Source organism: Giraffa tippelskirchi, chromosome 7 (assembly GCF_054371585.1).
Source record: "Giraffa tippelskirchi isolate mGirTip1 chromosome 7, T2T-mGirTip1v1.2.pri, whole genome shotgun sequence".
NCBI lineage: Eukaryota > Metazoa > Chordata > Mammalia > Artiodactyla > Giraffidae > Giraffa > Giraffa tippelskirchi.
Window position 1 is genome coordinate 34,859,649 of NC_137281.1, and position 22,321 is coordinate 34,881,969.

Below are 22,321 nucleotides of genomic sequence, written 5' to 3' on the forward strand. Positions count from 1 at the left end.
TATCATCTGCACTGATACAGCTCATTTTTACATGAGTACAGGTGAAATCAGCATTTGTAATAGCAGTTGCAACAGCCTATCCAAATGGTTAGTAGTAGTATTGCTATTTAACTCCCTTTTTTTCATTTCTTAGGGACAGTCTCCCTCAATCCGCCAACTTATCATGCATGCAATGGCAGAATGGTACATGCGAGGGGAGCAGTATGACCAGGCCAAATTGTCTCGAATACTTGATGTGGCCCAGGACTTGAAGGTGAGCTTGGAGGGACAGAGTAACACTTTATTGATGATAAAAATTCCAAGTGTCTTAGGAATAAGTCACATGTAACTCGAAGCTAGAATGGATGCGATTTAGACTTTTTCCTTATAGGTAGAAAGAGGTTGGAAGAAGAGTGGTTCTTTTGAAGTGTAAAAATGTTTTCATTTACATTTCACTGAGTTTTGTTTGGTCTTCTATGATATTTGTAGGGCTGTTTTAAAACAAGTGATATTGACCTCTTCTTAGGTGTGATCTGTGAGATACAATTTTTGGAGAAACTGGGTGACTGTCGACTCATTTACAGATTTCATTAGCATTAACAGGTTTTTTTGACAAGTAGTCTGATTTCTTGATGTCTTTGATTTGATGTACACAGTACTGGTGTTATAGTTGAACTTATGTTAGAGGAAGCCTGAGTATAGACTTTTTTTTTTTTTTTAATGGATAAAGATAATTTTTCATGCTTTGTGTTTTGCTTTGCTTTAGGTTTATTTGAAAAAACACAGGGTAAAGTTTATTGTGAAGGTAAAGTCATGTGTTTGTCTTTGAAATGTGATCGTATAGTTAGGGACAAGTGTTACCCTTGATATACACTAAGCTGTTTAAAAAATTATGATTAAGAAAATATTAGCAGTGTTTTATTTAGACTTGTTTGTGAAAATAAAAACTGGAAACAGAAAATAGGACAGAAAAGTCACTCAATTGCTTGACTTGTAGTTTCTAATATTCTTTTTCTTTAGGCTTTGTCAATGCTGCTAAATGGTACTCCATTTGCCTTTGTTATTGACCTTGCTGCACTTGCTTCACGTCGTGAATACCTCAAACTTGACAAGTGGCTCACAGATAAAATTCGAGAGCATGGAGTAAGCGGGATTTGTCCATTTATTACTGCTTTTAAGTTTTGATGGTCAAGATAACTGAAGAAAATGGCAATGAAAATGTTACTACTATATTCTGGAGTTGAGTTGTAGTGCTTAGTCTGAAATCAATTAATGATGAGTTTCAAATACACTGAAAGACTTTTCTCTTTTTCAGGAACCTTTTATCCAGGCTTGTATGACTTTTTTAAAGAGACGGTGTCCTTCTATTTTGGGTGGACTTGCCCCAGAGAAAGATCAGCCCAAAAGTGCTCAACTTCCTCCAGAAACCCTGGCGACAATGTTGGCCTGTTTACAAGCTTGTGCAGGGTAAGAAGAATATTTAATACTGGAACTGGATTGTGTGGTTAATTGTTGATTTGAGGAAGAGGGTTTGAATGATTTAAAATGACAACATTTAAGGTAATCCAGTGGGTTTTAAGTCCAAAGGATTATATTACTGAAATATGAGATCTGTTTGAGTTAATTTTTTAATGTATGGTGTGAGATAGGGTCCCAAATGCATAGTTTTACATGTGAATAGTCATTTGTTTGTTGAAGAGACTGGTCTTTCCATTTGGAACTATCTTCTGAAAAATCAGTTGCACATAATGAGTTTATTCTGGGCTCTTAGTTCTATTCCATTTGTCTATATGCCTGTCCTTATGCCTGTACCACACTGTCTTGATAACTTTCACTTTTAAGTAAATTTTTAAATTGAAGTATGAGTTCTCCAACTTTGCTTTCTATTTTTCCAAAATTGTTTTGGTCATTTTGAGTTCCTTAATTTTCATAAGAATTTTAGGGTCAGCTTGTCCGTTTCTGCAGAGAAATTAAATAGCCCAGTGAGATTTTGATAAGGATTATGTTGAATCTTTAGATCACCTCAGGGGATAGTGCCATTTCAATAGTATTAAGTCTTCCAGTTAACAAATCTAGGATATCTTCCTTCCCATTTGTTTAGCTTTCTCTAATTTCTTTCAGTGATGTTTGCATTGTTTCAGTCATGCTTTTTGCTGGGTATTTGATGCAAGTCATGGTATCTGAATAGAGAGGGTTTTTGTGTGTGTGGTCTGATTGTTCTTGCTTGAACCTCCAGTCTAAAGTTGAATAGACGTGGTGAGAACAGACAACCTTATCTCGTTCCTGATTTAGGAGGAAAGTATCCAGTGTTTGACCATTAGCTATAATGTTAGTTATGGGTTTTACAGTTATGTTTCACATGGAAGGGAGTTTCCTTATGTTCTGTTTTCTAGTTAGTTTGGTTATATGTGTGTGTTGCATGTCTTATTTGTGGTTGAAAGCTGCAAAGTATGGCAATTCTTGAAATCACATTTTACCCACACTCAAGGGTTTTTTGTTTTGTTAATGCTCTTTTCTGAACGAATGCAGTAATATCTGTATTTGTCCTCTTTGGTCACTGATATCTCTGGGTAAGCTTTGTGGTTAGCTGAGATTGGAGGTTTTGTTAAACTAAATTCTGGAATCAGTAAGCTATTCTTTATTCTTTACTCTGTGATTCTGTGTGCTGTGTCCAGGTACATCTTTAACCCTAAGTTGGTCTCTTGACGAGTCCACTTTGGTATTCACTTGCTTCTTGGTCAGAACCTGAAGGTTGCCTTGAGGTGAACTTGGGCTTGAACCTAAGAACTTGGGCTTTCTTAGGTCTTTCATGGCAGTGGCACAGCTTTAGATGTTAGCACAATCCTACACACACCTCATGCCTTCTAGATTCCTGGGGAAATGTGAGCACTTTTCGGATTTCCACCCATGGGAATCATCTGAAGTTTTCCTTTTAAACTTTTGGTTAGCCTGTTGTTTGGTCAGACTGTTATCTTCTACCTTAGGCATTTAGGAAGTTAAAACAATGACCTTTAAAATGTTCTCTGCAGATGCCCACGGGGAAGAGTCTATTTGCCCAGGGTCAGTTCTAAGGTCCGGTATAGACCACCCGGCCATTGTGGTCTCACAGGGAATCCTCAGATAGGTGAAATAATGATTATTTCTCTGAGAATGAACTTTGAAGATGTTTCAGCCCAGTTCTGAGCCCTCTTGATCTAGTGGTTGTCAGGTTGCTTGCTGGTTGTCACTGTGATTGTGTGTCTTAATTCTGAGGGAAGCATCAGAGTTGGGCAAATTAAAATGTCATAAAGCTTGCCCTTGTTACCAAGAAGTAGTTATCTTTCTGGAAGAAAAATTCCCCTCATGTTTTTTTTTCTTGGCCACTCTGCACTGCTCTACCTTGGATTGATCCCTGGCTCCAGCAGTGAAATGAAAGCAAGAAGTCTTAACCCCTGGACTGACAGGGAATTCTCCCCCTTGACTGTTATAAAGCCTTTTTGGTTCATTTCTGGAGTTCTGAAAAAATCAGCTCCTACCTTTTTTTGGCCAGTGTTGTAGTTGGTTTTATGGAGGAGAGAATATTTAGAGGTCTTTACTCCACCATCCTCACTTGTTCTGTCCTATGTATACTTTTTTGTAATTTCTGAAGCATAGTAAAATGAATACCTGTGTGTTTCTCAAAGGGGAAAAGTAGTTAACATTTCAGTAGAGACCTCTGGATCTGACATATACGACATTAATTTATTGGTCCGGAGGTCACCAGCTCCATTCTACACATGCCTCATGATAAAAGGCATTGAGAAGAACATTGTGTAAGTTCTGTGGTAATCTCGCTGTCAGTGCATGCAAAATACAAAGTAGCAGACAAACACAAATCAAGGGACATTGTATAAAAACAAAAAACTGGCTTCTACTTTTTAAAAAAATCAAGTTTAAGAAAGAAATAAAAGTTGATGAATTCTGATAGCTTAAAGAAGCAAAAGAGATGTGACAACTCAGTGCAATGGATCCTGATTCAAGGGGAAAAAGAGCATTGAGGACATTATGGGAATAATTGATGTATTGAATCTGGCCTATTTTATTTTATCCTAGCCCAACTTGTATTGGATTTCATGATTGTTGTTTTACAAGGTTATGTAAGAAAATGCCCTTGTTCTTAGAAAACAGGTAGTAAAGTATTTAGGGATAAAAAATACATGGTGTATCTAATCTAAAATGTTTTGGAGAGAAGTGGGTATTATAGAAAAAAACGGTTACATAAATAAGGCAAAACGTAGCTAATTGGTGAGTGAAACATTTATGGGAGTTCCCTCTAGTACTCTGGTCTCTTTTAAGTTTGGAATTTTGTCAGATATGGCAAGTTCTGAAATAGCGAGGAATAATATTTCAATTAACCATATTTTATCAATCATAAGATACACAGTTTTAATATTGTAACATCTCTGAAATGATGATTCATCTCATTGGTGACCTCTTACAATTAGAATTAACCCAGTTAATTTTGTAGAGCGTGTAAAATAATGGTGTGGCTTACAATTGAAGGCATTTTGTACTGAATATAATATGATAATTATTATCTATTACTTGTAGCCATCAACCCATGGCATAGATGTCTTTGAAACGGTTTTCCTTTTAATTTAAAGGGTTTTTTGGTGTGTGGTATGTGTGTTTATTATTGGTAAAACACAGATAACTTTCAAATGCAAAAATTCTAAAATGGTATATTTAATGAAATTTTCCTTTAAACTCTGTTACCTCCATCTTCTAATTTTCTTTGCCTATAGTTCACCATTTTTGTTTATTTTGTGGGTTATCTCTGGGTTACAAGCATATATATTTTCCTTTTACCTGTAGAAAAGGTGGTAGTATATTATATACTTACTGCACCATGCTTCTTTCATTTGATTATATATCCCAGAGTTGACACCGTACAATTAGAGAGTTTCCTTATTTCTTGTATTTGCTATATAGTACTCTACTAAATAGATGTTTTGTGCCTAGCGAACCAGTACCTATTTGTGACTATTTAGTTTGTTTTCACTATATATCACAAATTATGTTGCAGTGAATAGCATTTTGCATCCATCGTCTTTGCTAGTGTATATTTGGGCCCACTAGAAGTGGAATTGTTACGTTAAAGGGAAATGGCATATGCAGTTTTGTTAGGTGCTGTAAAATTTTTCACCATAGCAAGTTCTCCATTTACTATAACCAGAGGCATTTGGTCTGTTTCCCCATAGCATTGTGCTTATCTGAAAGATCATTTGTTTGTTTTGGCTGTGCTTCATGGCATGTGGGATGTTAGTTCCCCACCAGGGATTGAACCTATACCCCCTGAAGTAGAAGCTCAGAGTCTCAACCAGTGGTCCTCCAGAGAATTCTCTGAACTATTTAATGTAGACTTTTATTTGGTACTTTTAATATCCTAATCTGTCCTCTCCCTCCCCTCAGAAAAAACTTTCTTTTTTTTTTTTTAATAGCTTTTTTAAAAAAATTAGTTTATTTTCTGTTTTTTAACTTTACAATATTGTATTTGTTTTGCCATACATTGACATGAATCCACCATGGGTGTACATGTTTTCCCCTTCCAGAGCCCCCCTTCCACCTCCCTCCCCATCCTATCCCTCTGGGTCATCCCGGTGCACCAGCCCCTGTATCATGCATTGAACCTGGACTGGCGATTCGTTTCACATATGATAATTTACATGCTTCCATGCCCTTCTCCCATATCATCCTGCCCTCGCCCTCTCCCATAGAGTCCATAATACTGTTCTATTTATCTGTGTCTCTTTTGATGTCTCGCATACAGGGTTATCTTTACTGATTGACTAAATATCATATATATGTGTTAGTATACTGTATTGGTGTTTTTCTTTCTGGCTTACTTCACTCTATAATAGGCTCCAGTTTCATCCACTTCATTAGAACTGATTCGAATGTATTCTTTTTTAATGGCTGAGTAATATTCCATTGTGTATATGTACCACAGCTAGAAACAACTTTCTTGTCTGAGTGACTGCTTTTACTTTTTAGAGTCAACAGTATGATTAAGAATTTAGAGGGTTAAATCTAAGACGGTAGGAAGTTTGCATAGCATTTATGAGTGTAAGGGGTTCCACAGTTTTAGGAGACAATAGCACCCTGAGATAGGAAGGTGGATTTTCCTGTCAAACATATAGCCTATTTCACATTTTAGAAGTCAGTCAGTTTTTTACGTGCTTGCCTAATACAGTTACTGACTACGTGTATGGCATTTTTATCTATACTTAAATAAATGTCTTGTTTTTGACTGAGAACCTTGTCTAAAGATTGTTTATCTGTTTACTTTGATATGCCCACATTTGTGCATAATTTTTGATGAGGTAGTTGAGGATATGGAATGTTTCTTAGAGCGGTATTTCAAAACATATGGGCAGGACTGTACCCAAGCCTTGTTAATTTCAGAGGTATTAAAAATATTTTCACAAGAAAGGCAGTGCTCAGAAAATCCTGGTGGTTAATGACAGATACCGAGACATGGGATATGGTGGAAATTGAGCTATAGGTTCCAGCAAGTTTTCTATTTATTAGAAATCCACAGATTTGTTTGTTTAGGTGTTCTAGGGAATAATTAGTGATATTTTTCACTTTTTGTTTCTCTTCAGAAGTGTTTCTCAGGAGTTATCAGAAACCATCCTCACCATGGTGGCCAATTGCAGTAACGTTATGAACAAGGCCAGGCAACCACCACCTGGAGTTATGCCAAAAGGACGCCCTCCTAGTGCTAGCAGCTTAGACGCCATTTCTCCTGTTCAGGTAAATGAACACTACATTTGGTACATTCCATTTGTTCATAGACTTGAAATAGAATAAAATTCTACATCATCATTAATATTCTCCTCAAAGGAGATTTTTGTCTGAATTTTTTACAGTTTAGATAACTGCATGTCTAGTATCCACTTAAAGGAGATCTGTAAATAGGCATTGTAGTTGAGAATAGATTTGAATCATTAAACAGACTATGAGAGGAAAGATACAAAACAGCTGAGTTAGGTATATGGTAAGGACTTCTTTTTAAAATAAGAATAACTTAGACTTGAGAAATAAGCACTGCCTTTGAACCTGATGTGTCTTGTTTGTAGCTTCACGGGCCAAGCAACAGTGCTAGAGCATAAGGACTTGTTATAACTGGGGCTCTTCAGCTCTCAACTGAACTGCTCTTTTAAAAACAAGGTACATTTAAGTTACTCCCTGACACCAACCACCCCCTTCTCTCTGGGAGCAACATATTCCGCTTCTATTTTCAGCTGCATTGAATGGCAGATTGGGGTTTATTTTAAGAAAGAGCATTTAGGGAACCACTTCAGGGACCACTTTATAAAAGGCATATCATATATTATTTTCTATAGCCACAGAAGTCTGAAATAATGTCACAAACTAAGAAGCTTGGAAGTGCAGTTATTAGATATTTTATAAAATCTTTTGGTATGAATAGTATACCTTGTTTTTTGTTTTTTAAATTAGAGCTGATCTCCTCCAACCCCAAGATTCTCAAAGTTTGACAAGATTTGTTTTGACTAGATTTCTAATTTCTAATGCTTTTATTGTATTAAAAGTTAATTTAATTGAGATTTGTTTATATTAAAGGGGCCTATTGGAAATTATAAGGATTGCCCCATGTCACTACTAAATGTTTAGTAGTGCAGCCTCAGAGAACTTCACCTGAAATGTTATTCTTGAAGTTTTATAGCCCTTACATTGTGGCTCTGGTTCTTTGGCAGGGGCTCTTTAAACCTGCTATATCACAGATTCTGTGATACAGTTGTGATGTAGTAAGAAAAATGACTGGTACGCTTGATTTGGGGATTAAGCATCATCATGATTGTGTGATTTGGGGATTAAGCATCGTCATGTTTTGCAGTTTACTTTATTAAGCATTTGAAGAGCTATTGCTAAAGATTGCTTTACCTGTGTCATTTATCTGCCTTTGCTTGAAGTGTGTTTAATACGTTTTTATAATGTTTTTCTTTAGATTGACCCTCTTGCTGGAATGGCATCTCTTAGTATAGGTGGTTCAGCTGCCCCTCACACCCAGAGTATGCAGGGCTTTCCTCCAAATTTGGGTTCTGCATTCAGTACCCCACAGTCACCAGCAAAAGCATTTCCACCCCTTTCAACCCCAAATCAGACAACTGCATTCAGTGGTATTGGAGGACTTTCATCACAGCTTCCAGGTAAGAGGAGTGGTGGGTAGGGGTACAGGTTATATGTAAGCTTCATCGTGCCTTAGTGTATATAAAGTGTTCTGAGTCACTGTGATAAAGGAAAAGTGCTTAAACTAAATTGTGAAAGTTGTTTTCACATCCAGAGCTGGGAAGAGAAAAACATTATCACATTAATTTAGTCAAATTGTAATGAGGATATTTACACTAATAAATTTTTTAGTTCAGTTATTCAGTAAGGATTCTATTACCACATGATACTATAAGCAGTAACAAGTGTGTTAATCACATTCTAAAGAACTTAGGCTTAGATCAAAACTGATAGCTTTATAAATCACCCAGCGTTCATACAATAAAGGTAAAAGGTTTCATACATCAGATTCGGGTATATGTCCTGCCTTTTTGCACCTACCTTGAAAATGATAGTAAATCAGTAGAACCTTCCCACATATTTTGGCTTTTAACTTAACGTGGAAGTAAAGTTTACATTTTCCTCCGTAGTACCCACATGTTTCTCCTAAGCTATTTACACCTTTTATAGCCAGAGTATAAGTTCAGAGTACTAAAACCTAATTAGTGAAATGTTGTAATAACTTGGGCTTCCCTGTTGGTAAAGAATCTGCCTGCAGTGCAGGAGACCCCTGTTTGATTCCTGGGTCAGGAAGATCCGCTGGAAAAGGAATAGGCTACCTACTCCAGTATTCTTGGGCTTCTCTTGTGGCTCAGCTGGTAAAGAACCCGCCTGCAATGCGGGAGACCTGGGTTCGATCCCTAGGTTGGGAAGATCCCCTGGAGAAAGGAAAGGCTACCCACTCCAGGTTTCTGGCCTGGAGAATTGCATGGCAGCCTGACTGGTATAGGAACTGGGACTCTTGGACTCCCTGCAGTGTAGTAACTCTGTAACCTAGTTGCAACTGAGTTAACAAAACACCATGACTTTTTAATTAAGAACTTGTGTCTTTGATAAAGTCAAGAAGATGAGTAATGATAAGACTTTTGGCTGCCTTCGTTCTTTCTAGTAGGTGGTCTTGGCACAGGCAGCCTGACTGGTATAGGAACTGGGGCTCTTGGACTCCCTGCAGTGAATAGCGATCCTTTTGTACAGAGGAAACTGGGCACCTCTGGACTGAACCAGCCTACATTCCAGCAGAGTAAGATGAAACCTTGTAAGTGGTAGTGTTGTCTGTGATTGTGAAGTGTGACTGATACATATATAACTTACATGTCCAATTTGTTGTCCCCAGAGATATATGGACAAAAACATTGTCTTTATATGTTGTTACAAGGCCATTATGTTGATATGCCTCCTAGATCGGTGGGATTATCATGAATTTAAATTTTTAAAACAAAAATTTGAGGTATTATTCCACCTTTGATCTTGGATTGTCAGAACAAGGTGACAGTGAAGAGGTAGCATTCTTCAAGGTGTTATCGTAAGAGTAAGGAGCAAAGTAAAGAAAAAAGACTCAGCAGTTTAAATCTATGTATATAAACCGTTTTTTGTTTTTTAAACAAATCAGGAGCAGCCAGGAAAATCTCAGATTTCTGTTTCAGTTTTGCCAGTTTATAAAGTAAATAACTATATTTCAATGTTATAGCTTTATGATATGTAAGTACACATAATTATTGCCATGTATGTTACAAAAATCAAATTTTAAAGTTTTAATCTCCTTTAGTAAGTTATTTAAAAGTCAGAGGAGTCTTCTTTGTAAATATATGTATGTCACTGACTTATAAATATCGTTGTCATTGGGACTAAATATTCATTATCCAAGGTTTGAAAGTATACAAACTGTTTTGAAAATGTTAGTGTGAAAGGCTTGTCTGAATGTTACGTTTTGTAGCATGCTTTGTGTTTCTATCAATGTGTCATGCATATGCATTGGTAATTCTTACATGTAAGAGGTGATAAAGTAACCTTGCATGAGGTTGTATTGAGGGTAAGTGCATTATAAATTTGAACCTAGTGAACTTTCATGGTGTGAAAAGTCCTTATATAAAGTACTCAGATAGAACTGTGGTTGTAAGGCAGTTTTGTTAAAATCTCTTGTGTCCCTAGAGCAGTTGAATATTGAAACTTGACCCCTTTAACACTTCATTTTAGTTTTTTTTTCCTCTTAAAATTCAAACTATATTGGTCTCTCTGGCTCTGTGTGCTTAATGTGGGGGAGTAAGGGAAGAGGCTGAATGCCCACTGTTTACTTTTCTGTGTTTAACAGCGGACTTGTCTCAGGTGTGGCCAGAGGCAAATCAGCACTTTAGTAAAGAGATAGATGATGAAGCAAACAGCTATTTCCAGAGAATATATAATCACCCACCACATCCAACCATGTCTGTTGATGAGGTGAGTGTCTAGAATGATCTAATTCTTCATGGTTTAGGTAAGTCTTAAATAAACGTCTCTTTCAAAGTGAAATATAACACCAAGTGTTTAGATACGTCTCTTTAATATTTATCTCAAGCTCAGTTTATTGTTAAATATTCTGCTTAATGATGAAGAATATTTGAGGAGTGCATTCCCTGGTAGCTCAGCTGGTAAAGAATCTGCCTCCAATGCAGGAGACCCCAGTTTGATTCCTGGGTTGGAAAGATTCTCTGAAGAAGGGATAGGCTACCCACTCCAATATTCTTGGGCTTCCCTGGTGGCTCAACTGATAAAGAATCTGCCTGCAATGCAGGAGACTGGGTTCAGTCCCTGGATTGGGGAGATCCCCTGGTGAAGGGAAAGGCTACCCAATCCAATATTCTGGCCTGGAGAATTCCATGGACTGTATACTCCATGGGTTCACAAAGAGTTGGACATGACGCAGCGACTCACTTAACTTTCTTAATAATGGTTTCCTTTATGTGTATATCATTTTTGTCTTGCTTTTTCCAGGTATTAGAAATGCTACAGAGGTTTAAAGATTCTACCATAAAGAGGGAACGAGAAGTATTTAACTGTATGCTAAGAAACTTGTTTGAAGAATATCGGTTCTTCCCCCAATACCCTGATAAAGAGTTACATATAACAGCCTGCCTGTTTGGTGGAATAATCGAAAAAGGACTGGTCACTTACATGGCACTAGGTTTGGCCCTGCGATATGTTCTTGAAGCCTTACGCAAGCCTTTTGGATCCAAAATGTATTATTTTGGGATTGCTGCACTAGATAGATTTAAAAACAGGTGAGTGGATAGGTTTTCTGTGAAGGTTCTCTCTTAATGAAAGAAGAAGCAGTAGCTTACTTTTCAGCTAATTCTATGCCTTATATGTGTACTTATCTTAATGACTGTATGAAATAAAAGGAAGAAGTGAAAACAGTTCATTATATTTACCAAATAAATGGTTGGAAAAGTATAAAATAGCAATTTTTTTTTGGTTTGTTTACTGAACTATACTTTATAATATGTGCAAGTCAGTATTTTAGGTGAATAGGTCTTTGAATTTTAACAGATTCAAACACTTGTGTAACCACCACCAATACCACCACAATCAAAATACTGAATATTTTCGTCACCCCCAAGGAGTTCCCTTACTCCCCCTTTGTAGTTAACTTTCCTGCACGTCTAACCTCGGGCAATCACTGATTGGATTTGTCTAGTTTTTCCAGAGTATTATTTGAATGGAGTCCTACACAGTGTGTGTGAGTCTGACTTCTTACACTGAGCACGATGCTTCCCACATTGATCCACGCTACTGCATGTTTCCGTTTCTTTTTATTGCAGAATAGTATTCTATCATATGGGCTCATTAGCAAAGTGTTTTTCTCTTCACCTGGTGATGAACATTTGGAATTCGGCTAGCTGGAAAGATAGTAGTTTTAGTGGCTCATTGTAATCTTAAGTAAAACAAAACCTTTAAAAAACAAGGTTTTTTTGATACAGAAAGGGTGAAGTTCACAAATACTTTCTCTCTCTTCTTTGTTCCTCCTTTTGGCATTCTCTTCAAATAAGGTATTTCAGAGGTAGAAGTGGGAGAAATGGCCTAGGTTAGCTTTTGAAAAATTTGAAATTGTACTGCCTCTGTTCTTATATGAAATGGTAACTGAGTAAATGTTTTTGTTGACAGATTGAAGGACTATCCCCAGTATTGTCAGCACTTGGCTTCGATCAGTCACTTTATGCAATTTCCACATCATTTACAGGAGGTAAATGTCTTCAGTACCTAAGTAATTGAAGGGTTTATCTGTTTTAATTTGAATTTGGATTTACTGGCAATGGCATTAAGATTGCCTAATGATTGTTCTGACATATTATTGTTGCTTGTTTTGTAGCTTAATCCTGAAAAAAATAGGAATTTTATATTATCTTTTGTAAGCATCGGTTTTGCTTGATTTGATAAAAGGCTTTTGCTAGTTCTTTTAGCCTAATAATTCTGTCAAGGAGTAGAAATCTTTCACTGTTAACCAAGAATCCCTGCCTGAGTCTAAAAAGGATTTGGAGTGGGACTCTGATAAAAATAAGTTGTTCTTTCTGTTGTTGTTGTTTGAGTTTTTTGTTTGTTTTGGTTTGGTTTTTGGGGGCTGCTCTGTCTGGCTTGTGGGATCTTAGTTCCCCGACCCGACTAGGGATTGAACCTGACTCGTGACAGTGAAAGTGCCTAGCCCTAACCACTGCACCACCAGGAAATTCCCCAAAGCTGTTGCATGTGAAAGTTTTTAGATCAGTGTTTCTTAAAAATACAGCCTTCTTAAACTATTTAGATTCTTTCGAGGTTAAAAAGAGACAGTCCCTAAGGAAATGGACCTAGAGAATATACATTTTAAACCACGTTATGTGATTATTCTTGAAATTTGTAAATATTTCTTTAATGATTGATTTTTACGTGATTACTAAATATTCACACTTTCGTCTTACCTTTGGTCAAAGTCAGCTTACAGAGAACAAGAAAAGAAAGTTAATTAATCTGTTAACTTTATTTTACTTTTTTCAGTACAAAGCAGATGAACTCCTTTATAAGATTATATTTTAAGAAACCAGATCAGAATTTGAACTGATTTAATTCTGTATTATAGTTTAGTCCAGCACTTTCTCCCTTATTCCACTGGGTTTGTTTGTAGGAGTGCAGAGTGTCATTATGATGATTTAGCCTCGGAAACCCTAGTGTGGGAGGCAGGAGTATATTCATGCCTATTGAGGGGTTTTGGAGGGCTATGCCAAAATTGTGGCACTGAAAACTAGGCAAGAAAGCAGAGTTTGAAAAGCTGGGAGGGGAAGTCAGAGACTTACTACAATCAGATGAGCTTGAAATTCAGATCTAGGACCTTGAAAGAAAGAGAGGGAGAATAAGGGAGGTGGTATGAAGGTGATCCCACTAACAGTGATCCTGAGTTCCCACTTGAACACATTTATTACCCACAGAAGGGGAGAGAGGTCATTGTTTATATTTCAGTTTAAAGGGCTGTATATTTCCGTCTTGAAAATGTCTCCTTTTTTGAATAAAGTTATGGTGTATATATAGGTACTAGTTTTTGGTTGGGAACAAGCTGTTGGTAACAGTATCAGGAAGGCAGTGTCAGTTTTCTAACTGGTGTGGGAGAAGGAATTTTTTTTGGACTGGGAAATGTGGAGGGGAGGGACGAAACTTATCCTAGAATGTTGCTTACCCTCCAGTTGGCTAGGTGGTATAAACTGTTCTTGTTTTGTGCTATTAGCTTCACTGAGAGAGAACTCACACTGCAGTGTTTTTTAGGCTGTGGTTTTCTCGTTATCCTCCAATAGAAATCAGTTTATTATATAAATTTTAGAACCTTTATTATATAAAGTGATTTAAGGAAATTTATAGGCAAGCATTTGTGGCTACCTTTTTAAAACTTGTTTTGTTAGACTAGTTCTCTTATAAATACTTAAGCATAGTAACATTTTAGCTTTACTTCTTCAGAAGTTCGTGGTATCCACTTAACGTATTACACGTATGGGAATATGCACCAGAATGGGGCAAGTTGTAAGGGAGATAGATGAACCAAAAGAGTGCTCTGAAATGATTTCCAGTCTCTCAGAAGTGAGGGGAGTTTAATTCAAGTATTTCAGTTTCTGTTAAGAATTCTTATTTAACGTGTTTTTCTCTCCCTACCCCTATAGTATATTGAGTATGGACAGCAATCTAGAGATCCTCCTGTGAAAATGCAGGGCTCTATCACAACCCCTGGAAGTATTGCACTGGCTCAGGCCCAGGCCCAGGCCCAGGTTCCAGCAAAAGCTCCCCTTGCTGGCCAGGTTAGCACTATGGTAACCACCTCAACAACCACCACTGTTGCTAAAACGGTTACAGTCACCAGGCCAACTGGAGTCAGCTTTAAGAAAGATGTGCCAGTAAGTAGGTCTATCTTCTTTCTTTGTTGTATTTGTTGTTACATTGCAATATGTCCAGTAGTGAGCATGTACTTTATTATAAATAACACATGCCTATTAAAAAAAGCATGAAAGATCAGCATTTCTCCCTTTGCCACCCCGATTTCCCACATGCAGCCCCTATGAATAGTTCAGTACATGTTCTTGCCAGCACTTCAAGTGAACAGTCGTACATACCATATGTATTTTATATACTAAAGGAATCTGTGTACATCCCCCACCCCTAGGATTTGTCTAGTAAGGATTTCAGTTTGTTAATTTTATGTATTTTATTTCTTTAGCCTTCTATTAATACAACAAATATAGATACATTGCTTGTGGCCACAGATCAAACTGAGAGAATCGTAGAGCCCCCAGAAAATATCCAGGAGAAAATTGCTTTTATCTTCAACAACCTTTCCCAGTCAAATATGACACAAAAGGTGAGTCTGAAGTAATAGTTTATATATCACTACAAATGTTCTCTTGTTTTTCTTGATGGAGTGGGGGATTTATATTTGATATTCTCTACCCTTTTTAATCTTTAAAGGTGGAGATAATAGAATCAAAATGAAGGGAACTTGCATATACAGCTAGTGGTTGTGGACCCGTAGATGTTCAGTAGCACCAATTCTGTCTGTCTCTGATTTTGGCCGCGCGCGTGGCGTGCGGGATCGTGGTTCCCTGATCGGGGACCGAGCCAAACTCCCTCTCCCTGCAGTGGAAGTGCAGCCTCGTAGCCACTGAACTCCCGGGGAAGCCCCAGACAGTAGTGTTTTACAGTGAGTTACAGGCTTTTTGAAATAAACTTGAAAATGATTTCATGATGATGGGAATTTCATTTGTATTTCTAGTCACAATTCATGTCCTCCCAGAGATCATTAACAGCTTGTGAAAAGAATTGATGCTTGCCTTACAAGATTGTGTGCTAAGACAATACTTGGAAACGTCTGTTTTCATCAAAACTAATTAGCCTAAACAAATGGGTTTTGAGATGTAATTTATCATGCAAGTACTGTCTTTGAGAATCTCACCATAATTGATTGGGGGAAAATTTTGAAGCATTTTACATGCTTTTTGGAAGAAAAGTTTCAAACTTTACAAATAACTCCTGTAGATAGAAATGTAGAAAAACATAGTTCTGGCATCAGGCTTGTTAATAACAGGTTGTAGATTAGTAATTTATCTTCTTTTGTTCAAATAGAGAGTAAGTAAGATGGGGATGAGGGACTACGTATTTTGTAATTTTAAAGCTTAAAGTGACCATAAATGTTTTAGTTCTAGTTAACCAGCTTAAGAGATGATTGACTCTATACCTACATGGACTTGAATATACTGTACTTGATAGCATCTGTCTAGAATTGGGGGAGACATGTAGCATGTTGCTTTAGCATCTAATTTTGCAAGAGCCATACACTGTAGTCGTGTTCACAGAAACAAAACATAAAACTGTATTTTATCATCTTTTAATTGAATACTTCCCATGTTGTAATGGTTGGTTAGGTTGAAGAACTAAAGGAAACTGTGAAGGAAGAATTTATGCCTTGGGTTTCACAATACCTGGTTATGAAGAGAGTCAGTATTGAGCCAAACTTTCACAGCCTGTATTCAAACTTCCTTGACACGCTGAAGAATCCTGAATTTAATAAGATGGTTCTGAATGAGACCTATAGAAACATCAAAGTGAGTGTTCTTGTCTTTTTTTTAATTTATTTTTTAATTGAAGGATAATTGCTTACAGAATTTTGTTGTTTTCTGTCAAACCTTTGTATTTCTTTTTATTACTGTTTTTAATTTGGAAATATTTGATTGCACAGGTGGAATTGGGGGGTATTGTTTTCGCCTGTGTGTTGTATTTGTTACAGTATTTATGCAAGTTGCTTTAGGCATTGTTTCAAATACAGAACTAAATTTTCATGAAGAATTTATTCTCACAGACATACTCTGTATTGTTTACTTTGAAAATAACCCACTCTTTTGGACGTTTTCATCATTCTGTACCATACCATTATTTATGTCTAAAATGCCAGATATCTCAAGACTCTTGAATGTTGTAAAATGGCTGTTTAGGATTCTCAGAAGTTTCTTTTAAGGTCAAACATTTCCTAATGGGCTAATGCTTGTTCTATAAAATCTTAAGTATTTTTCTTAGGAAGAATAATTTTTAAAGAAAACAGTGTGAACCAGCATATAGCTGAAATCATTCTTGGTTGAATAACTTGGGATATTGGTTTAGGAACCAGCACTATATTTAAACCTGTGAATAGGAATTTTCCCTATTCTTGGTTACGCTGTAGTGCAAAAGAATTCCTGGCTCCTTTCTGTTGCACAGCTGACTTTGTGCCATTCTGCTGTTGCTGTATGGAGTTAAGGAACATAACTAAATTCAGCCTTTGTCATTTGATAGGGATTGTTGGGATACGAAAATCTCCACATAATTTGGATCAAGATTCTTTCTTCTAAACAAAAGTATAAATTTAAACTTACAGCCATAAAAGGTATTATGCAGTAAATGAATGTATGAGTGTATGCAAGACACTGGAGTGTTGGTTCTGTCTCCCTTAAGAAAGTTAAAAGTAGAGAATTGATGAAATGGATTAGGTCTTCTAGAAGTGTGCAAGCAGCATTATACAGTGTATTCCAGAAAGTTATCTTAGTTGTTTCCAAAGACAATGCTAAAGATCACAACAGAGCACTGCAATCTTCTGATACTCCTTAGTATGCCTGCTGTCTGGGAAGGACTTAAAAATCATAGCTGTAGTCTTCATTTGAATTGAATTTAGCTCTTCAAAATAGGTTTGCAGTTGGGTCGCTGCTTCAAACTTAGGTAAAAATTTCAGTTTTAAAATACTTTGCTGTGGGACCATACATGATACTTTTAACCTGGTGGTACTTCACGTCAATATGACATAGTTTATATATTTTACATTTTGTAAAATTTATTTTTGTAAATTTTTTTACCTTTTTTTTTTTTTTTTTAAATGTAAAGACATTTGAAGGTAAAATGTCACTGAACACAACAAAATATTGCAGTGATATGTGGACATGATCTACTTTGGGGCGTGTTCTCAGTATTGACGGCTTGTTTTTAATGTAGAATGATGGAATTCTTAAACATTTAGTTGAGAATATTTTTTTATAAGCTCATTTTCATACCTTTCTTAATCCTACACTGTTTCAGGTACTCCTGACCTCTGATAAAGCTGCAGCCAATTTCTCTGATCGGTCTTTGCTGAAGAACTTGGGACATTGGCTAGGAATGATTACACTAGCTAAAAATAAACCCATCTTACATACTGTGAGTTTTAACCAAAGGCTCATGTAAAACTTGAGAATATTCATACAGCATATTCTATCTAAAATCTTGACGTTATTTGGGGGTGTTTGACGGGGTGTCTATGAATGTTTGGCCCATGTTTTAAATCCCTAATTGCATGCTCATGGCCTCACGATGTTTAGCAAGATAAACAAAAGGTATGATTGTTACCCCTGGCTTTTCATAAGGCGAGGGTCAATTACTGATTCCAGTTAGGGGTGAGTTTGGCAGAGTATAATTGGGGATATTGAATAAGGAATTTTCTAATATAGTCCCAGGATTTAAAAATGTGTTTGTTTTTCTAGGACTTGGATGTAAAATCTTTGCTGCTAGAGGCTTATGTTAAAGGACAGCAAGAGTTGCTCTATGTAGTGCCCTTTGTTGCCAAAGTCTTAGAATCTTGCATTCGTAGCGTGGTGAGTAAATTTTAATATTTTGTTGAAGACTAATTTGAGTCATCTAATGAGAGTTCGTTTGTTTTGGCACAAGGTCAAGAGGCTATATCCTCAGTTCTTAGCAACGTAGAGCTAGATCAGTTAGTTTTCCTCAGAGAACCTTGGGATTTCCAAATTGAGAGGCTCAGTAGTATACAGGACTCGCTTTAATGGGTGGCTTTGGGTTTGGTGTTTTTCTGAAATATGATTTGTGGGAAGGCTAGGGATTTTATTATGGCCACACGGGTGTGAGTGCTTAACTGTTTTAGATAATACAAATGAAGGAGTGAGTTTGGGGCAAGCTTAACATAATGGTTTTCTTCAGGTTTTTAGGCCACCCAACCCCTGGACAATGGCGATTATGAATGTATTAGCTGAGCTACATCAGGAACATGACTTAAAGGTAAGTTTGTTGCTCTTTAGCCTTAGGAACACTGTGTTCCTGGGGGGAGCACTATGACAGATGGGTGAGAATACTGTCTATTATTATGAAGCTGAATATTCATTTTTAATATTCTCATTGAATATTGGAATTACGCAGTTAAACTTGAAGTTTGAAATTGAGGTCCTCTGTAAGAATCTTGCATTAGACATCAATGAGCTAAAACCTGGAAACCTCCTAAAGGATAAAGATCGCCTGAAGAACTTAGATGAGCAACTCTCTGCTCCAAAGAAAGATGTCAAGCAGCCAGAGGAGCTCCCTCCTATCACAACCACAAGTAAGTGTGATAATTAGCCCTCTATTTATCATATGTTCTCTTCAATGGTACATTCCCATGCATATAGCAAATTGTAATTTTCTATGTAATGTGGGGTTGCAATTTTATGTACTTTCTGGTGAGCCTTCTAAATTTTTAAGGAAATGTTAGTAATGTCTAGGCATTGTCTTAGTGTATCTGTCTGGTAATTCTGTCTGTGGTATTCGTAACTAATATCATTTATCAGTTGTTCCTCATATTCCCCCTCAGCCAGGCTTTTACATTGTTTGAGGTCTTAGAGAAAGAAGTGCACTGGCGTGAAGACCTGTGTTATTCCTCAAATCTGGGGGTGGCCAGATCAGCTCAACCCATTAGGGGAGTGGGTTACTTAACCTGCATTAAGAGGACTGGGAGCTTTAGGAGGTGTGGTTAGAATAAACCAGCTTTTCTTTTTTCTCAGCCCTCAAGAATCCCCAGGTAAAACTAGGAAACAGAATAGGTTGAAAATTGATATACATTATATATAGAGTAATGCGACAAGGTTTGGGCCAGCTAATGTGGCATGACCCCTCAATTCATTCCTGTGCCCAGGTGCATGGCCAGTGACTTAGTTTTAACATGCTTTGTTCAGATTGTGATAATTCAGGGTGGGAAAATGTGACCTGTGCCACCCCTCCCCAGCCCCCATTCAGTTAGTTTAGTTAGATTAAGACCACATGATGCCCTGCTAATTTTATAATAAAGTCAGGAAGTGTGCTTCTTTCATTAACTTTTATTTTTTCCCTACACTTAGCAACTTCTACAACACCAGCTACCAGCACCACATGTACAGCCACCGTTCCACCACAGCCACAGTACAGTTACCATGACATCAATGTCTATTCCCTCGCAGGCCTGGCACCACACATTACTTTAAACCCAACAGTAAGTAAACTGTTACTTTGTGATGAGGTCAACTGGTCCCCTTCTCTTTTCTACTTCTTTATCTGGATTCCAAAGTTGTAGGCTTTTGTTGCAAAGAGTAGGAATTGCTATGTGTAGTATAAGTTCATCATGAATATTTTTTAAGTTTCTTAAAAATGGAGTAAATACCCATAAATAGTCTTTCAAGTGAAGCAAAAGATTTCAGTGTAATTTTTTTTTAATAAAATGCTTGCAATTTTGGAAATAGTTTTTTTTCTATTTTTCTATTATCTTGATTGTTTTTGCATTTCCCCATGCTACTAAAGAAGTTACTTTCTTTAGGAGTACTCAAGCCACAAATTTTGACTAACCAGGGTAGTGTCTTTAAGCACCTTGTAATGAACAGTTTGCCCATTAAACTTGATCTGTAATCATGTATCACAAGATATAGTGACTACTGTGCCCTCTTTGGAGCCCAGCTTCTGTTTTCTGAGCTTTTCATTATTTAAAGTAGAAATTGGTAGTTCATGGTTAACTTGGAAGTAATTCAAAGACAAGGGTGTGATTACTGATAGAAATTTGGTTGTTTTATTTAAACAAGTTGTTGACTTCTGTTTTCCTCCCTAGATTCCCTTGTTTCAGGCCCATCCACAGCTGAAGCAGTGTGTGCGCCAAGCAATCGAACGGGCCGTCCAGGAGCTGGTCCATCCTGTGGTGGATCGATCAATTAAGATTGCCATGACTACTTGTGAGCAAATAGTCAGGAAAGATTTTGCCCTGGATTCTGAGGAATCTCGAATGCGAATAGCAGCTCATCACATGATGCGGAACTTGACAGCTGGAATGGCCATGATTACTTGCAGGGAACCTTTACTCATGAGCATATCAACCAACCTGAAAAACAGTTTTGCCTCAGCCCTTCGTGTAAGTTTACCATTTTCTTGTAGTATAAAACTCATTACTGCTTATCTGAAAAAGCTCCTTTTTCTTTGCTTGTAGCAGTGAGCATTCCACTTAGGCTAATAGTCACCATATGTGTTTGATGTCTTCCTCTTAGATTTGTCAATTCTATGAGGTCGTGCTTATTTTTGTTTATTTTATCCTCAATAGTGTTTGGCAAATAGTAGATACTCCAGATACTTACTGGTTTAAATAAATGCAGGATTTTTTTGAAAACTGCCTAAGTTAACAGTCTTGATTCTGTTTACCATGAAGAATTTAGATTTAAAGCACTTTGGAGTAGGACAGTACAAAACAGTTTAAAGTGACTGCATGCGTGCACACATACTTTAAGCACATTGTCTCTTCAGATAACTCAGTTACTCATTTGGGGTCTCAGATGTCATGGTTAATAATACCTTTGTTTACTGCTTTACTGCTTTCATAGTGTTCACCATCTTCACAACAACCTGGTAAGATGTTTCAGTTGAGTAGTGTATCATCTTATAGATGAAGATGATTGTTAGATTATTTCATGGTCACAGCTAATAAGTCATAAGTAGAGTTGGAACTTCTAAAATTAATTTGCCCAAACATTGCATTTTCTATTATCCCATGTATCTGTTTTGTCTACCCACAGAAAACTTTAAATTTTTTTCTGTCTCTTCTCCTCCCAATAGACTGCAAGCCCACAACAAAGGGAAATGATGGATCAGGCAGCTGCTCAGTTAGCTCAGGACAATTGTGAATTAGCTTGCTGTTTTATTCAGAAGACTGCAGTAGAAAAAGCAGGCCCTGAGATGGACAAGAGATTAGCAACTGTAAGTGTTTAACATTTGCCTTTTAAGTATTTGTTTTTCAATTTAAGAAAGTGCCTCATAACAAGAACCTCAGTGATTTTTTGTTGTTGTTGTTTGCAGGAATTTGAGCTGAGAAAACATGCTAGGCAAGAAGGGCGAAGGTATTGTGATCCTGTTGTGTTAACATACCAAGCTGAGCGGATGCCAGAGCAAATCAGGCTGAAAGTGAGACTTGGGGCTGTGTCTCTCCCTGCCCTGTCTTTGTTTTCTTTCTGAGGACTAGGATAGGGGTTAAATTCTGTTTCTGAGAAAGCATGTTATTTCTCTTAAAGGCCGCCTGTGGGGAAGACACAGAAATAGCTTAGATGTATCCCCTCCCCCTGTTGTTGAAGTGCTGCTGTTAAAAGTTCATATGCCTTCTAGTTTTTGTTTCTCAGCTTGGTCTTCCCTTCTGATACTTGACTTTTTATTGGTAGTCGCTTGTTGGTGAGAAGACAATGTTGAGAAATCTTACCATTTTTACAGCTCCATTGGAGAATTGCACTGGCCGCATGGTCCTACTTGAAGCATTTGCCAGTGGAAAAAGTCTTTATAAATGAGGGTGACTCTGACAGGTCTCAGGGAAAATAGGAAACACTGAACTGTGTGCGCACACATGCATGCCTGTTCAGTCATGTGTTAAATGTTGTAAAGGCTCCTGTGTCCCTTCTCAGAACCCTGGTGCTTACTCCCATGCAAAGTTTCCACTTTGATAAAAAGGTTT

General features: G+C 37.2%; 1 protein-coding gene and 2 non-coding genes across 52 annotated transcripts in view; all 3 read left to right on the forward strand.

Moving 5' to 3' along the window:
* CNOT1 (CCR4-NOT transcription complex subunit 1) overlaps nucleotides 1-22,321 on the forward strand; it is an 86,757-nt gene that overhangs the window by 48,078 nt on the left and 16,358 nt on the right. For 18 of the 50 annotated variants that reach the window (XM_081511634.1, XM_081511659.1, XM_081511625.1 and 15 more), the window contains 20 exons: nucleotides 134-253; nucleotides 1,000-1,122; nucleotides 1,295-1,446; nucleotides 6,603-6,753; nucleotides 7,970-8,171; nucleotides 9,179-9,325; nucleotides 10,379-10,503; nucleotides 11,038-11,324; nucleotides 12,208-12,286; nucleotides 14,220-14,450; nucleotides 14,771-14,911; nucleotides 15,972-16,151; nucleotides 17,650-17,766; nucleotides 18,090-18,200; nucleotides 18,544-18,621; nucleotides 18,760-18,937; nucleotides 19,710-19,840; nucleotides 20,447-20,743; nucleotides 21,439-21,579; nucleotides 21,679-21,783. In XM_081511634.1, coding sequence (XP_081367760.1) covers nucleotides 134-253; nucleotides 1,000-1,122; nucleotides 1,295-1,446; nucleotides 6,603-6,753; nucleotides 7,970-8,171; nucleotides 9,179-9,325; nucleotides 10,379-10,503; nucleotides 11,038-11,324; nucleotides 12,208-12,286; nucleotides 14,220-14,450; nucleotides 14,771-14,911; nucleotides 15,972-16,151; nucleotides 17,650-17,766; nucleotides 18,090-18,200; nucleotides 18,544-18,621; nucleotides 18,760-18,937; nucleotides 19,710-19,840; nucleotides 20,447-20,743; nucleotides 21,439-21,579; nucleotides 21,679-21,783 — 3,096 coding nt within the window. The remainder of the gene's footprint in view (nucleotides 1-133; nucleotides 254-999; nucleotides 1,123-1,294; nucleotides 1,447-6,602; nucleotides 6,754-7,969; nucleotides 8,172-9,178; nucleotides 9,326-10,378; nucleotides 10,504-11,037; nucleotides 11,325-12,207; nucleotides 12,287-14,219; nucleotides 14,451-14,770; nucleotides 14,912-15,971; nucleotides 16,152-17,649; nucleotides 17,767-18,089; nucleotides 18,201-18,543; nucleotides 18,622-18,759; nucleotides 18,938-19,709; nucleotides 19,841-20,446; nucleotides 20,744-21,438; nucleotides 21,580-21,678; nucleotides 21,784-22,321) is intronic. The other 32 variants (XM_081511674.1, XM_081511641.1, XM_081511667.1 and 29 more) reach the window with 3 other exon arrangements.
* Nucleotides 7,043-7,178, forward strand: LOC145515986 (small nucleolar RNA SNORA50). The gene has a single exon (XR_014061175.1). It is a non-coding gene; the product is annotated as a small nucleolar RNA SNORA50 (small nucleolar RNA).
* On the forward strand, nucleotides 16,710-16,848 carry LOC145515983 (small nucleolar RNA SNORA46). Its single transcript, XR_014061174.1, has one exon. It is a non-coding gene; the product is annotated as a small nucleolar RNA SNORA46 (small nucleolar RNA).